General features: G+C 54.1%; 3 protein-coding genes across 3 annotated transcripts; 1 reads left to right on the top strand and 2 right to left on the bottom strand.

Moving 5' to 3' along the window:
* Positions 1-513: 513 nt before the first annotated feature.
* On the bottom strand, positions 514-8,159 carry CkaCkLH20_06712 (phosphatidylinositol-4-phosphate 5-Kinase; the record flags this gene model as incomplete). The annotated part of the gene is made up of 3 exons (XM_038889429.1): positions 514-616; positions 670-911; positions 960-8,159. The coding sequence occupies 3 exons, from the start codon at positions 8,157-8,159 to the stop codon at positions 514-516; spliced, it is 7,545 nt and encodes a 2,514-aa protein (XP_038745241.1).
* A 1,296-nt stretch (positions 8,160-9,455) lies between these two features.
* Positions 9,456-12,608, top strand: CkaCkLH20_06713 (uncharacterized protein; the record flags this gene model as incomplete). Its single annotated transcript, XM_038889430.1, has 1 exon — positions 9,456-12,608. The coding sequence occupies one exon, from the start codon at positions 9,456-9,458 to the stop codon at positions 12,606-12,608; it is 3,153 nt and encodes a 1,050-aa protein (XP_038745242.1).
* A 734-nt stretch (positions 12,609-13,342) lies between these two features.
* Positions 13,343-13,946, bottom strand: CkaCkLH20_06714 (BolA domain-containing protein; the record flags this gene model as incomplete). Its single annotated transcript, XM_038889431.1, has 3 exons — positions 13,343-13,571; positions 13,654-13,760; positions 13,854-13,946. 3 exons carry the CDS (start codon positions 13,944-13,946, stop codon positions 13,343-13,345), a joined length of 429 nt encoding a protein of 142 aa, XP_038745243.1.
* Positions 13,947-16,145: the final 2,199 nt, after the last annotated feature.

Consider the following 16,145-nt stretch of genomic DNA (forward strand, 5'->3'; position numbering starts at 1 on the left):
CGGAAAGTTTGCTTTTGGGTGATAGAATCTGAAGGCTTTGAGCCGCGTCGTATGTCCGGTCTTGAGAAATGGTGGGTGAAGTGGTGTTTGAGTTGAGCTGGGTTGCCTAGCCACAGCAGGTGCGCCTGGGCACGTCCAGAAGTCGCTGAGAGTATCTTTAGTGGATCGATCCTGGCCGCTTAGCGGTGCCCCCAGAGAACCTCACCATTCCAGCGCCTGCCCTGCGCCCCAAGGCACCAAGATCAGCCATTTCATCAACACGAGGATATTCAGATGATTGAGATTATGTAGGGTCATTCATTTCATTAACGGGTATCTGGAACCGACGGCCGTGATTCATCAACGCCATAACACTGCGCCCCCTGCCCTATGCTATAAATGAAAGACGACTCTGACATTGACCAACTCCGTGCTTATCCTGCCTATCCCTAATCTGACGAACGCCTGCAATGCAATAACCTCTGACTGTCCAAGGAGAGAGTCTTGCTACCATAAGGTAGTTTATAGTATACTTCACTCCGGCTTGGTGTCTGATTCGAATCGCGGCCTCATGGTGTTGGCCATCTGCTGAGGCACACCGAACTGATGCCAGCAATTTGGTGCTTGGAGGATGTACCTGGGCCAAATGTCAGAACAACAAGCCGCCAAAACATTTGTGAGAACTCTTACCTGGCCATTGCCTCTCTGAAACGAGACTTGTACTCCTTTGGACTGGTGACCGTTGGACGGTTCCTGCCACCGCCTGCGAAACCGCGGTCTTTGATCCAACTCTCTAATTTCTTGTCCCACGTGTATGTGCGGATGCAATCGATAATGCCGACGACTAACTCCTTTCTGGACTCATCAACCGCGATCATCAACGAGTAGTCCATAACATTCTGCCGCGCAAGAAATAGGGTATCGTTCCACACCTATACTGTTAGAATAATGCTCTGGAAAATTGGCCTCGACTAACTTACCGATGCCCTCAGCAGCTTCTTGGAATGCTCTCGCGCGAACAGAGGCGACTCATAAATGAACTCTACCATGTTTTCGTCCAAAAGCACCTCGTTCTGTTCGCCCGTGGACTGGATTTTACGGTTGCGCATGGAACCCTTCAAGTCGAAGAGGCGTGTCGGTCCTCGATCGTAGAAAAGGTTCTCCATGAGCAGCAGGTCCAACTTGATCTCCACGCCGGTGACTGGGTTCTTGATGATAAGCTGAAAGAAGCCTAACATCTTGGCAATCACGGACGGAAGGTCGTGGAACAGAGCCTCCGCCATGATGCCAAAGTAGGCTGGCGCGAATCGTAAGAAAGCAGAGGTCTCGATTGGAGACAGTCCTTTCAACACAAGCCTGTCGTCGAGGGTCTTGAGAAACACTGACTTGGTCTTGCCTCCCTTCGAATCCCATTTCAGACACCTAGACAGGGACTCAACAATGCGATCCGCCACGCCACATTTCCGACGCAACGCATCAAATTGCTCCGCGTAAAAGATTTTGCAGAGCATTGTTGCAGAGCCCTCTTTGAACTGGTACTTCAAGTGGGTACCAGTCGCCCTGAGTAGACTCTTCTCCAACTCACCCTCAGCCATGACGAATTCGCCCCCAGTGTCGGACATGCCAGAAGACTTGCCGTCGAGATTTGAAGCTTCGTGATCTTTCTGAATCGCGATCCGTTCTTGGCGGCGGATGTCGGCCAATTTTGTTCGGTAGTCGTCCGAGCTGAGGGCAAATGCAATAACGGAACTCGGCTCGTCCTCTCGCACAATGACGTCTGAGTCGAGAAAGATGTGATCGCTGGCGTTTACTGGGTAGTCAAGCTGAGGCCAGCCACTTGCAGATCGCTCGGCCCAGAAGTTTGTGAGCATCTTCATTAGACTGGTCTTCTGGTGTTTGGGCAGTTCCAATGGAATTTCCGTGCTGGGCTCCAGAGAATCAGCCAGTTCCTTCACATCGGGGAGCAAGTCGTCAAGAATGGACTGTTCGTTGTCGCTTTGCCCCTCATCGTCGGAGCCACCGTGGCTGGCAGTAACTGTTGCGGTGTCATCTGTTTCTCCACCGACATGATGCTCGTCTACGGGAGGAGGTGCCTCGGGAACTGGCTGTGTGTCTTCCACGGGTGGCTCAGGCGTAGGTTCCGTGTGGACCGTGTCTGGAGCGGGAGTGACAGGAGCTGTCTTGGGCTCAAGGATCTTGATGTCGTTGTTGTGATCCGTTGTCGATGGCCCAGGCTCCTGTACGGCGTTGTCGATATTATGGTAGACCTCCACAATGGCCTTAGTGGCTGATCGTGGCAGTCCAGCCCGGGGCTGGGGTCCCTTAGCCAGGCGCTTTCTCCGATCTTCGCGTTGCCTTTCTTTCTCGAACTCGCGGCTCAACTGCTCAAAGTGTCGGGCAATTCTAGACACCTGTGAAGACACGTGTGTATCCTTCTTCTTGGTGATCAGGCGAGGAATGGAGGATGGACCAGCTTTCCTATGGCTTTTCATACCCAAACCGAGGCGATCGAACGGCTTCTTATCGATCTTGAATGACGATTCAGTTGAGGTATCACTGGCATCCTTCGGCATAATCGGCTTGCCAAAGCTTGACTGCGACCGCGGCAGTGTCTGCCCAGGCTGCGATAGAGTTCTAATCATCGGAGCTCTGCGGGCGATAAGACGCTCTGGGTTCGGCTTTGGCGGCGCCTCGACCGGCTCTTCTGTCGTAGGTGTTTCTGCACCCATGGCTTGATGCTCACGGCGAAGCTGTTCGACTTTCTCGGATAACGAAACACCGGTGGACATCGTGGTTAGCGGAGGCCTGGCACCAGGGGACGCTGGCTCGATAGTGGCCAGAACTGATGACTTGTCTGCGTTCTCTGAGGCGGGTGCCAGCGAGAATGAGGTTTTCACTGTAGGTGAGCTTGATGTGGCGAGATCCAAAGGCTCTACTCTCTCAAGTACAGCTTCGGCCGGTGTGCTGATCTTGCTGGCTTCCGAAGTCGATTCTTCTTGGGAAATGGCCTTGTCCTTCTGTTCCGGCTGCTGATCTGTCTCCTGAGTAGAGTCGGGAACAGAAATTGGCACTGACGCCGCCTCGGATTCGGGTTCCTTCTCCTGGCTTTCCTGGCTTTCTTCTTGCTCTTCCACTTGTCCTCCGTCATCCCCCTTTTCTTCGTCCTCGGTCTTGGGCTGGTCCGTAATTTCGTCTGCACTGGGCTCTGTCGCATCCGTCGGCTGAGTTGAGACCTTTTCGTCAACATCCGAGAACGTTTGCGAAGGAAGATCTCCCGTATCAACCGTTGATGCGGTGCCATCTGTCGAAGGAAGGGACTCTCTCGACTCATTGTCGGTGAAGATCTTTTTGAGTTGAATCATTGTCAACTGCCGCAGATCCTTGTCTGGCAGGAAGTCGACCTCGAACTTGGAGAATGAGGCATCCCAGTCTCCTGCTTTCTCCAACATTTCTCTGACAATCGCATTAAAAGGAATGACCTCGTAGTACTTGGAGTTGACGTAGGTCTCTTGCAGACAGCGGATCAGCAGGAGCTGATCTTCCTGAGCTTTCTTGGCGAGTCTGTCAACTTCAGCCTTACAGGCCTCTGCCTTTTCGGGGAGAACGCTGTCGATGCGGATGCTCTTGATTCTCAGCTTGACGGAATTCATGAAGCGAACCCATCGCTCCTCGATCTTGTTGAATATTTCGTTCTTGAGTTTCAGGTCGTTCTCCACCTTCCAGGTGATCCGAGCCCTGGGAACAATGATTTCGAGGAGGTCGATTGGGTCGTAATGAATTCTAACCCATGTGTCGCGGTACTGGAAATATCGAATGTGATCTCGATGATGATCATGAGCACATCCCGTCATGTCGTGGAGCCGCAAACCTCTGCTCCAGAAAAGAAGCTCGAGATATTTCCCGAACGAGTACTTCCAGGTGCTATCGGACATGCCCATCTCAGGCGAATTCTTCTTGCAGATCTTGCAATAGCTCCACATAGTTATGCCGTCAATATTACGTCTCTGCTTAAGGGTTGGCTGCTCGACGAAGATTGTGACCCGCGACTCATCGTGTACGTAGGTGCGGTGATGTTCTGTCATCTTCCGATCGCACCCATTGGCTGTGCAAATAGAGTCATTGTTGACACAGAGATCTTCAATATACTGACCGAGTGTGCAATCAGGATACATGCTTCCGCTGTCATCGACGTGTTCGTCGTAGAACCCGATGGCTATGAGTCCAGGTTCTTGGCAAGGGATCTTCGTCTCTGTGCAAATTTCCGAGTACAGAACGACAATGTTCTGATGGGAGTAAGGATCGAACAAGTCGAGGTTGCCTTGGATGTAATTCTCCCATTGTCTTGTCTGAGTCTGGTAGTTGTAAAGTGCCTTGTCGTACTCGGCGTCGTGAACGGCATGAAGCACCTCCATAATTTGGCGTGGCGCTTTCTGTCCAATTGCATGAACCATTTCAGGTTTTATCAACTGAAACTTCTGGGACTTAGACTTCTCAGCATCGGTTTGCTCCTCTATTACGTCCTGGTCCCGCAACCTTTTCAGGTAGACCAGTCTCCGCTCTTGCTCGCGGGCTTTCATGAGCAGGTAGGGCTGAGCAAATTTGACAAATGGAGACGCAGACAGAATCTTGGTCTCATATCTTGCAACCATATCGCTGTAATAAGTTGGCATCGGAACGTCTTCGGGCACCTGTGACTCAGGAGACGTCGGCGGGACGTGGGAGGTGTGCATAGAGACAGGTTTCGGCCTCTCGTCCACCGATGGTTCTTCGGTTTGGTCGGACGACACAGTGCCCTCGGCAGTGACCATGGATGTGCCGTTGCTGGTCTGAGAAGGAATTTCAGACTCAGATGGCGATGTCTTAACGAGGGATTGGTCATTCTTTGCGCTCTCCATGGACGCGCTAAGGGACCGGGAGCCGTCTTCGGCTGGTTGACGGAGGGATGATGCCAAGGATGACGATTCATCAACTTCAGCAGGCAGCTGAATATATTCGTCCCTCATTAAACATGTTTCCAGCTTCAGGTTGTACACGACGTAAACCATGAATTCAGTGATCTTCTTCATCTTCGATAGGACTTCTGTAGAGTCTCCACGCAGGGCGATGGTGCAGCCAAGCTTTTCGGAACATCCAGAGAGGAAGATGTACGTCTTTTTCTTGCCTGGGTAGTTCTTGTTGACGTAAGTCTTAACTTCGAAGCCGCCAGACCTGCCGACTTGAACTTGTAACGCCAGCATGTCAAGAGACGAGATAATATCCGTCTCTGCGCATCTTGATACTGCTTCGATGACGGAAGGCTTGACATTGTAGGCAACCGCGATGTTGGCCTCGGAGAGGTATTGCAGAGCAACGCCAGAGACGGACTTTTCGCAAAGCAACAATTGAGGGCGTAAATTGATGATGCGGTTGACCACAATCCGTAAAAACTCCTTCTCTTGTTCGATGACTGGCTGAAGACTCATGAAGTGCTGCTGGTGTCTTTGGTACTCAATTGGGAACGAAACTATGACAATCCGAGGATTGATGATGCGACGAGGCATGCTCTTCAGAGCTAGGTTCTTGGTGAAGATAACTCCGGAGACATAGCTGGTGTCTCCAGGTTTTCCTCCCGGAATCTTCTTGAGTTTGACGTAATGCCGAATGTCCATGTCGTCCCCTGCTCTAATGTCGGGAGTAACGTCATCCGTACATTGAAGCAAGATGGGAACCAAGGCCTTCTCCCAGGCGGGCACATTTGGTATTCCGGAATCTTCGAGAAGCTGATGCAGCAATTTTTTCACATGTAACATGCTTGATGGATTCAACTCCACCTGCGGCTGTTTGTCATCTTGCATGGAGTCGCTCCTGGTGAGCTTGGTTGCTTCAATGGCGGGGTTCTCGATGGTAAATACGTGCTCGTTCGACGCTGAGGGACCCTTGAAGATGCCGGATTTTGGGCGCGGAGACCGCATTTGGTGGCTCACGTTGCTCAAGTTGCGTCTCCTAGCTGGTCGTCCATGCCCAATGAGGCTACCAGAACCGGCATTATCGTCCATCCCGCGACTGGTGAAGCTCAGTCCACTAACACTCTTCTCGCCTCGGCCCAATCGATGTCTTCTACCCGCGCTCAAAAACGGTCCGAAACTGGACTTCTCGTGGTCGTAGCTGGAAGGTTGGAGATCGGCACTTGACATGGTGGCAAAAATGCTCATTTGTTCGTCGCCGCTGGACTCGTCTGACATATAAGCGGCCAGCTCCGGATCGATGATATTGTCGTCGTGAAATGCAGGATACTTTGGCTTCTTTGTCATCTCGTCGGTTATGCCTTTGCGAAAAGGGGCTCTGTCGACATCCGGCATTGGCATCGGCTTGAACCGCGCGAGAAAGTTGTTGTGATGCTTCGAATGATGTCTCTTGTGACCCGACGATTGCGGACGATTGGCAGAAGTCAAAGATCTCAAAGACCGAGACGAGCTCGGGCGACTGAGCTGCGGCGCGTCTATTTCCAAAATGGCCGAATTTCTGTTAGAGTCGTTGATCCGCCTGGTGGGAATGGCCATCATGGGTGTTTGGACAGATCTGGCGTCATCCAAACCTTCCATCCTATCAGCGAAACTGGGTTCTGCAACCTCGGCCTCAACCTGAGTGACCTTCGGGGTAGCCTTTGTTTGTCGGAAGATGGCTGGCAAGAATGAGTCGTCCCCGGAGTCTTCCGAACCACTACCCTCGTAAAGGCGTTGGTTGATGACTTTCAGACATGTTTTGCAAACTCGCAAGGTTCCGGTCATTCCAAACTTTGAGCCCGGAATGATGGAGGTACATTTGGAATCGAAGATGCAACCGCAAGTTCTGCAATGGTGCTTCCTTCTGAATGCTGAGAATGGTTGTCCACAGATAAAGCACTCTTTGCAAGTCTCGTCGGCCATCCAGAATTCTTTACTTAACACCTGTCTTCGCATACGATCGAGTCTCGCATTGACTTGTTCCGGCGCGCCCTCGTTCGTCGTTGTGCCAGGAATCCGCAGCGCTCCAGTTCTTCCGTGCTTCGGCTGAGAATCGTGGGCAAAAGAATCATGGTACACCGAGTCATGAGCAGTAGTGCTGATCGGGCTGGGCTCTGCGGTGACATGCTCCATGGACGATGATCGTGAGGGCGCATACCCTGGCGATCTAGAGCGACTGATGCGGTCGATGACAGCCGGTCTTTTGGGAGCAATAAGCATTGACGCAGCTGAAGAAACTGGCGATCGAGGGTCCGTCGTCTGTAACTTAGGCAGCGGCGGGGCATTTGTTTTGATGGGACTCAAGGGCTTCTCGGCAGGACCATCAACGATCGTGATGTCTTCGCGTCTGGATCGAGAGCTCGCGTGGCTTCGATCCAGAGCGACGGAGGGCTTGGGTTCGAGGACGTCGAACTTGTGAGAGCCTTCACCGATCACAAGTGGCCGGGAATCCGGCTTGCTGATGCTTCGCCTCCCAGAGGACCGAATAGGTCCATCTTCAGCATGTGCCAAGCTTCTTGTTGCTGTAGCAGGCGCAACCTCTGGGTTGATGGCCGTGACCGCCGATGCTTTAGCCACACTGGGTAAGCTGCTCTGTCGACTAGATGTACTCGACTTGGAAGCCGTCATCGCAGCTATCGAGGTCGCCTTGGAGGACTGAGGTGGTTGAGACAGGCTGTCGGACAAAGTCGTGTTTATTCCTGAAGAGGTCGTGGCCGTCATAGGACCATCGTTGGTCGCGGACGAGTTGAAAGAGGAAACCGTTGCGGCAGTCTCTACACGCGCAAGAGATGTAGTTGGAGTCTTGACCGAAGTAGCCGTCGTGCTGGTGCTGCGTTTTGAAGCGGCGTCGAAACTGTCTGCATCATCTGCATCCTGCGCCCTCGTGCCAACGGCACCAACAGCCTCTTTGAGACGGCTGTACAGTCCACTGAGTCCATTTTGTACGTACTCGCCGGTCAAAGCCTTTGTTTCGGTCGCTGGGAGCGAAGATGGAGGGGGAGCGAAGTCGTTGAAGGTCGTAAGGGAGTCGGACTGGCTCGCAGAGGTATGAATCCTGTTGAGAGTATGGGCCAGCTGGTCCTTGTCGGCCTGCGAAGCCGTCGATATAGAGTTGATGGAGTCGTGACGGCTTCGAAAGCCCGGAGGCGTCGACAAGACAGCCGGAGAGTTTGGTTTCGGAACGTTGTTGCTAGCCATCTTGCGCGGGGCAACGGTGGAAGCGAGGGGTTCGAGAGGTTCGGGGTTCTAAGGCATCGGGAGCAGCGCAGGCGTGTTTCGCTCTCAGACTGACATGACGCCTGCGGGAAAACGTGGTCAAGTGAGGGGTCTTCAACTCCAGCGCTTCCCCTCGTCGTCTCCTAACGCGTGTAGAATCGGTGTGTGCTGTCGTGGGCAGATGGGTGGTCGAAGTGGAAAGCTTTCGGTAATCTAGGGATATGAGGATATCGGAATGCCGTTTGTCGGCAGGATCGCGGGTAAAGATATGGATCAAAGAGAGGCGCAGGTGACGATGAGGAGAAACGACGTGGCGAAGGTCAGGTTCTAGTCGTGTAAGGCGACGAAGCAGCGAAGGATGTGGTGTGTTGTCTTAGGTATCCGTACCTTAGTCTGCAGGACGAGCTAATGTCTTCAAGTTCGGCACCGGGAGCCTTTTAGAGGCTGCCTATCCGTGGGCTACTGCGAAACCAACCAGCGCTATTCCTCCAAGGTCTAGGCCCGCGTGGCCCAGCGGCTGCCAGGTTGGTGGAATCGTCAAACGGGGGATGACGAAGCTGGTGTTGCACCTTGGGTCCAGCTGGCAGTTTTGCGACTTGATGACGGCAAGTCCAGGCTACTAGCTGTAAAGTGTGGCGGTGGTGATAATACCTCCCTTCCACCTTGAGATGATTCCGTCCAGTGATGTAAGGTAGCTCGGGAAAGTGAGGCATTCGTAAAGAGCCGCCGTTGCAGCGGGATAGGCTGTAGCAGTCGCAGTGCATGTGGATGTACCCGGTACCCATTCCCGGCATTCCGACACCAGCCGGTCCCACTTGCAGGAAGTACGTACCGAAAGATGTGGTGTCGATATCCTCCGGGCCTTCTTTGGCATTCCGAGGCTGGATGGTTGGGACAAGGGCAGGGCGAGCTGAGGCTGCCCCACAGCTGTCTGCCAGCTGCCCTGGAGCACTGAGCACCCTCAGTGCTGGTCACCTTCATTCAGATGGTTCAAGGGTCCGACACCAAAAAACGCGCCCCAAAATTCCTAGCGCGTCACCTCGTTGACACTCAGATCTACCCAGGAACATCGTCACAATCACAGCCTGGGTGTGAATCACTCCAAAAGGCAGGCTTATTTTTGTTCACTTCAACTGGACATACAAACTTACTTCTGCACCCAGATCGTGTTGTTTTTCGTTACTTACGTCTGCTCGTTTAACTCACAAAAAAAAGCAGCCGATCTGAGCACCACACAGATGCAAAGAACTTACTAGCTGCACCTTTGCAACCGTCACGATGGCCAGCTTAGGAAGCAGCTCAGGCTTCTCTAGCACGCCACAATCATTCCATGCGCTTCTAAGTGGAAAATCAGTCCCACGGAGCCTGACAAGGATTCACAAAAATCAGCAGAAGCTCTTGGACCGCTCCGATTCCTGGTTCATGGGCATCAAAGGCAACAATGAAGATGCAAATGTGCCCCCAGAGGTCATTCAGAGCCTCAAGGACTTCCATACAGCTCACACCCTTCCACCCCCTGCACAGAAGCCACAGCCGCCCGTTTCAAGCGCACCTTCTTTGACAGCACCAGCAAAGTCACAGACAGTCAATACCTTCTCAGATGGGGCTGATGGATCACCTGTCTCCTCTGCTCCAGGAACACCAGTCTCCTGGCCATCGTCTCCAGAGAGACCTGGAATTTCAGGAGTTGGAAATTCATCGCCCTGCCTCTCCATCAAGTCTCAACTTGGAGTGGAAAGCCAGTTGCCTCCACCTTCACCAATTGCAGGCCTCCCAAGCAGCCCGCCTCGATACGAGTCGTCCCCCATTGCACCTGCTCCGAAGCGCCCCAATCCACCTGCCGGGCTTCTTCAGCCGAGCCCGAAAAGACCTCGCATTGGCACCTTCCCCTCGAGCAGCGCCGGCCTGGACGATGAACTAGAGACGTGCATCCCTGATGCCATCGACCAAGCAACACCTTGGACCAACAAAGCTGCGGCACGTCTGCTGACTGCTTCTCAAGCTGTGACCAGCCCACCATGCGGCCAAGGCAGCATGATTCCTTCGACTTACAACGACGCTAAGAGCCCCGCGAAGTCATCGACTCCTAAGAAGAGGCGGAACATGAAGGTCATCTCCGCTGCTGACTGGTCGTCCTCCGCACCAACAGTTGCTGATGAGCCTATAATTCCGCTTTCTCAGCCTCGGTCTCGTGAGAAAGTACTGCCAGCATCCTCAGGCGCTTTCATTGCATCGACCTACGCCACCGAAAGCCGAACGCCTCAAGAGAATCAAGTGGTTCAAGATACCCCAGGCCAAGCCAGAACTCATGAAGAGGAACGTCAAGGCACCTCAGGCGAAGCCAACAATCATGAAGAGGGACGCCAAGACATATCAGGCGGAGCCAGAAATATTGAAGAGGAGCGTCCATCCATCTCCAGCGGACTCGGAACTATTCACGAGGAAAACCAGTCCGTTCCGGGCAGACTCAGAGCTCCTGAAGAGGAACGCCAAGTAACCCCGGTCAGGCCTGCAGGCCTTGAACAAAACCTCCTGCAGTACCAGGCCACGCTCTCAGCTAATCCGCCCGAAGTTGACGTTGTGATGGGCGAAACCTCAGGAAACCCCCCGCTGCCTGAACTCATGGTGCCGGACGAAGAGGAACTCAGGGAAGATCTCAGAAGCTGGCTGGATGACGTTTGGGGAATGAAGAAGCTTGATTGGCTTCCTGTGGGCCTACAACAACATCGTACACGCCTTTCACGAAGCAGTCTGGAGACATTGAAGCGTATTACTCTTCTGGCCGAAAAGAGGGCTATCAATCTCGGAAGCTTGTGGTCTCAGCCCGATGGTCCTCTTCGTCAAGCTTCTCAGCATAGCAACGGGAGGCTCTCATTTCCTGATGACCTCAGCCACGAGTCTATCGAATTTCTGGTCCAGACGGCACGACAGGCAGAACAGGAGAAAAAAGAGAAGAGGGATGCGTCACTTGCCAAGGCTGCTGCGGCGGCGGCACGTCTCGAGCGTCGCGTCAATTCTGCCGCGGCTGAGAAGTTGCCTACCATGAATGTCGAGGACAACGCAAACGCAAACGCTACACCGGCACCGCCATCAGGCCCTTCAGATGAGACAATTGCGGAGCAGTTTACGCGAAGTCCCTACGAAGCTTTCTGTGCAGCTTACCCATCCTACTCGGGAAGCCTCATGGATTTCGTCAGGGCATGCCTGGTTGTCGAGTACATTCAGCGCAAGCAAACGCTGCCGAAATGGCTTTATGACGACTTCATCCGGGCTTTTGGGGATGGCTACATTCAGTATATGGACAGGATGGACAAAGCCATTCCCCCCGAGAAGCCCATTACAGCCGTCAAATGGTATGTCGGAAATGTTGATAGGCCGGTATTCCAAAGGAACGTCGTAACAGTCGAAAGTCTGAGTCGAGTGTTTGAGATCTATCCCGATGAATCAAAGTCCGCCAGTAGCACAATTTCACCGGAAGTTTCACCATCGCCGGCCACCGCCAAACTGCCGACTGCCTTGCCGACCAACTTGCCGGCGACTGATAGGAACGACGCACATATAACCAGTCCTTCGCCTGGAGATCGCACCAAGCCTGCTCAGATTGCTGCGAGCGTACCTGTTCCGAGCTCACCACTTCAGACCCAAGGTGTCCCCGAGGCGCAGAGAACGGTACAGGACGAACAGCCGCGTGTTCAAGAACAGAAGACGACGTCTGAGCATCCTAACCCAGCAGCCTCTTCTGATGAGCTGAAGTTGAGCCCTGTCAACCGGGAAAAGGGCAAGCAGCGAATGGTGGATGAGAATACCCCAGAAAAGCATGTGTCGGCTACGCCAAAGATGCAGCGTCAAGAAGCGGCTATTGACGCCGAGGACGATAACGTGGTATTCCTTTCTAGTAACCGCCAGAAAGCGGCCACTCCTACGGAAGACGATAATGTCGTGTTCATCTCCAGCAACCCGCGACTCCGTCCAGCGCCACCCAAGTTCGTCGGCCAGCAGGCTTCTATCAAGCATGAGCCCATGCAAGGTCCCAATCCTCCGTTCCCTACTCGAGCTACTCCGCCGCAGGTACCTGCCGCATCTGAGCAGGTGCAGCGCGTCGCAAGCATAGCAGAGACACGGTCCTCGGCACAGAAGCCCATGCCATCCGCTTCTCGTGCCAATCTCTTGAGACCGACCCCGGAGAAACCACACGCGCGTCGGACGCTACCGTCTTCTTTCAACTTCGGCACCCCCTCCCGTCAGGCGTCCCACAGCCCAGCACGTAGCACGCTCTCCGCGACGACTCAGGACTCCCGTGTCAAGAAGCCCAAGAAGACGGAGAAGGACAGACAGAGGGACAATGAGCGGTGGAAGAGGAAGATTGAGAGGATGGCCAGGGAAGGTCGTCTCCCGGGATCCACTCCGGCGCCCAAAGGCGGGGATGCTTGAGTTGTCTACGGAGTTGTTGCAGGAACCCATGCGGCCCAGTCCGGTGATGCCCAATCAACCGTATGACATTGGTCGAGGCTCGACGACGCGCTCGTTGGGGGCGAAGGTTGCTTTATGAGGATGTCTGTATGGTATGGGTAGGCGCGAAAAGGAGTCTGGCTTTGCAGTTACTGGCCTTCACGTTAATGTATGATACCCCCCAACAATGAGCTCTCTCGATGTTTGTAAAAAGTAGTATTAGACTATGTTTGTACGGGCCAAAAAAAGTATGGTACTTTGAAGAATTTCTCAACCTGTGACATTGCTCAGGCAAACCAAGTCTGTTCTGATGTGGTGCTTCTTTTTTTCGCGCGCGAGCGACCGGCTCTCTGGAGAGTCTTTGGAAGGTTATCTAGGTAATGCAACCCCTTCCATATCTTTTTGTAGAAAAACATGCGCCCCGAGGTAGATGATATCCGGTAACATACTGGGGCGTTCGTCGTAAAATCCGATTCGTAAAATCAATGGTTCTGTTTCGTCGCAAGCAAGCAAGCAAGCATGACTCCGTAATAGTTTTTGACACCCGTTGGTTGACCCGGTTGTTTCTTCTTCTGTTTTTGGTCCCATCATGTCCTTCACTCCCTCCCTTGACAGTTTCGGTTCGTCGTAAATCAAAAATAATCTCGTATCGTATGGCATCGCGTTTCTTTGTTGTGTAGGTCGTTACTTTAGGGGGTATCGTTTTTTTGTTCGTTTCAAGCCGAGTCGTCGGACGAGGAGCGGGCGTCCTGAGCGGCCTTCTTGGCCGCGGCCTTGGCCGCCTTCGCTTCCCTCTGCTTCTCCTCCTCCTCGGGCGTCAGGGTCTTGAGCTGCAGGGCGTGAATACCGCCCTCGCGGGCCATCTCCTCGCGGAGGAGGGCGTAGATCATGCGGTGGCGGGCGGATTGCATCTTGGTGCCGAAGGCCTCGGAGACGATGACGAGTCTGTTGGGGGGTTTGGTGTTAGTGTTGGAGCGCTTCAAAGTTTTGCGGCCCATGTTTTTATAAGACCCGGAAGACCACGTACCTGAAGTGTGTTTCCTTGGAGCTGCTGCCCTGCATGGCCTTGTGGTGGCTGTGGAGGTGGGAGTCGTTGTAGATCTCGAGGGTGGAGGGGGAGAGGGCGGCGGTGATCTTTTGCACGGGACGAGTCAGTTCGAGTTCATGTCTTGCCAACGCCGGCGCCGTACACAGCGACGGGCAGCAGAGGAAGAGAGAATGTCTCACCTTGGACCGGATGGTCTCCTCGACGGAGGTGTTGGAGGACATGTTGGGCGGTCTGGCGGAAGCCGAGAAACCGAGGGCGTATCTGCGCAACATTGGAGTCGGTATTTGTGTTGTAAACGTCGGTGATATTCCTCCGGTGAAACTACTCCCAATCCTGCCGACGAAGGGGCGGAAAGTGTTCATGGGGAATAGAAGAAGAGAAAGGGGAAGGAGAGGGGAGAAAAGAGGGAGAGAAGAGGAAGATACTTGAAGTATCGCGAAAAGGAGGTGAGTGAGCGAGCAAGGTGTGCCTGAATGCGTACCTTGGGGCCAGCAGTGGACTCTCTCTACACGGATAGTCAAGATCGAGGAGGAGCCAAGGAGCGAGCAAGCAAGCCAGGCAAAGCCAAAACAAGACCGACAGGGAATAAGCAAAGTTGCGTGTGCGTATTGGATAGGGATTTGCCAGTCCAATGACTTTTTTCGGTTTAGGTACGGATACGGTTCGGACGCGGTGTGGCACTTTTTTTTTTGGTGGTGCTTCTCTGGATGCTGTGTAGACCGAATGTGCGGTAAGGCTCTCAGGTGCGGTCAGCGGTTGCAAGGTTGTTGTGGCAGCAGAGAGAGAGATGGTCCAGGGGGAGAGAAGGAAAGAAAGAATTCTCCCCCTCCTCAAACCACCCCGGACGGCACCCCGGACGGGACGGGGGTGTAAAAAGTTTCGGTGTGTCGGTGAAAAGGAGCGGCAGGCGGGATGTTTCTCGGCGGCCAATCAGCGGCCCGGGAAGCCTGCCTCTGTCCTTCCGGTTGGTAACCGGCGGACTCCACAGCGAGAGCACGCTGGGCTGCACCGCTGGGCCGTCTGGTCCGGGGGGCGTGAGCGTGAGGGTGAGGTGGTGATTTGAGGTCCACGGGTCCGTTTCGCTGGCCGGGCCCACGGGTTGGGTAAGGGTAGGTTTTGGTTCACCCAGGTGCGTGGTGCCAGCCCCTGGGAAACCTCGTGTGTGAAGTGTGAAGTGAGGTGGTTAGCTTCGCATCTTGCTTGCTGTTATGTCCACCGCCCTTCTTCTTTGCTTCTTTCCCCATGCTCGTCCCATCACACCCATCGCAGCCGACGGAGGAAGGAGTCACAACGGCTAGCGCAGAAGGGTGGATCGGGGCTGGAAGAAGGCTAGAAGACAATTGGAAGAATGCTGTGACGAGGAAGAGACCAGGGGGGAGAGGGCAGCACGCGGTGACTATCTTGACCGTGCCTTACCGCCAATATGGCGTATGCGTACTTCGTACAGTACCTACCTTACCTTTACACACGCTGGAGAAAAGAAAAGAGTCAGAGAAAACGCTCACCGCGTATTTCCCGCCCCCAACCCCCGTCACCGTCCACCCCGGTCACCGTCACCGTCACCGCGTATCCAATCCACCATCGTTCTTCGAAGCAGATAGAGAGCAGCAGCAGCAGCACAGAGTTTGCTCCGCTTTGGCGCAAGGCACCGTTGGCACCTGATCAGAAGACCGTCCAGATATCCCAGAACCTCCCGTCCAACGCAGCAACGGTTCCAGCCCAGCCCGCCTCCGTCCGTCCCAGACTTTTTTTCCTTCGGGCGTTGTGATTCACAATGTCGCCAATGCACGCGGGCGGGGAGGAAGGGAAACCCGGTCGGGCTTCCAGGACCTTGCATGAAAGCAGCAAGACGAGGAGGCGGAACAAAACATAGAGGAAGTGAGGTGGTGACGTGTGGTTGCGTTGCGTTGCGTTTTGGTGCCTTTGCAGCGGAAGCAAGCTGCAACGGCCGCAGGGAGGGGAGGAGGGGGAAGCAGAACCGGCAGCGCGCAGGAGAAGCGGTAGGCAGAGGAGAGGACACACAGCATCGAGATCCACGGCCGAGATTCTTCTGCTTCCTCTTGTGGTCAGGTACAGAAGACCCTGTTGACGCTATGTGATGGAGGGACGGATAGAGGCATGATGGAAATGGTCGGCCGCTTCGGCCGGTCTCCACTCCCGTTCCTTATGGGCGTTTCAACACCAAACTTCACATCTTCGCATTTTCGAGATGAACTGGAACATCGACGAGCATCATCCACCACCGGGCTCCAGTGTCCCAGGAGGTTGGACGGGATAGTGGGTGATTATCTGATCAACAACCCAACACCAAGACCGGACGCCCAGCACCGTACCCGCGGCGCACGCACACCTCCATTTCTCACTGTCCTCCGATTACTGCTGGTGCTGCTGCGCTGCACCACGGGCAGACATCCGCTCAAGCCACACTTTTCCGTCCGGTCTTCGGCACTGATCCTGCCGGAGATGGAAGT

This window comes from Colletotrichum karsti (genome assembly GCF_011947395.1).
Source record: "Colletotrichum karsti strain CkLH20 chromosome Unknown Scaffold20, whole genome shotgun sequence".
Taxonomy (NCBI): Eukaryota; Fungi; Ascomycota; class Sordariomycetes; order Glomerellales; family Glomerellaceae; genus Colletotrichum; species Colletotrichum karsti.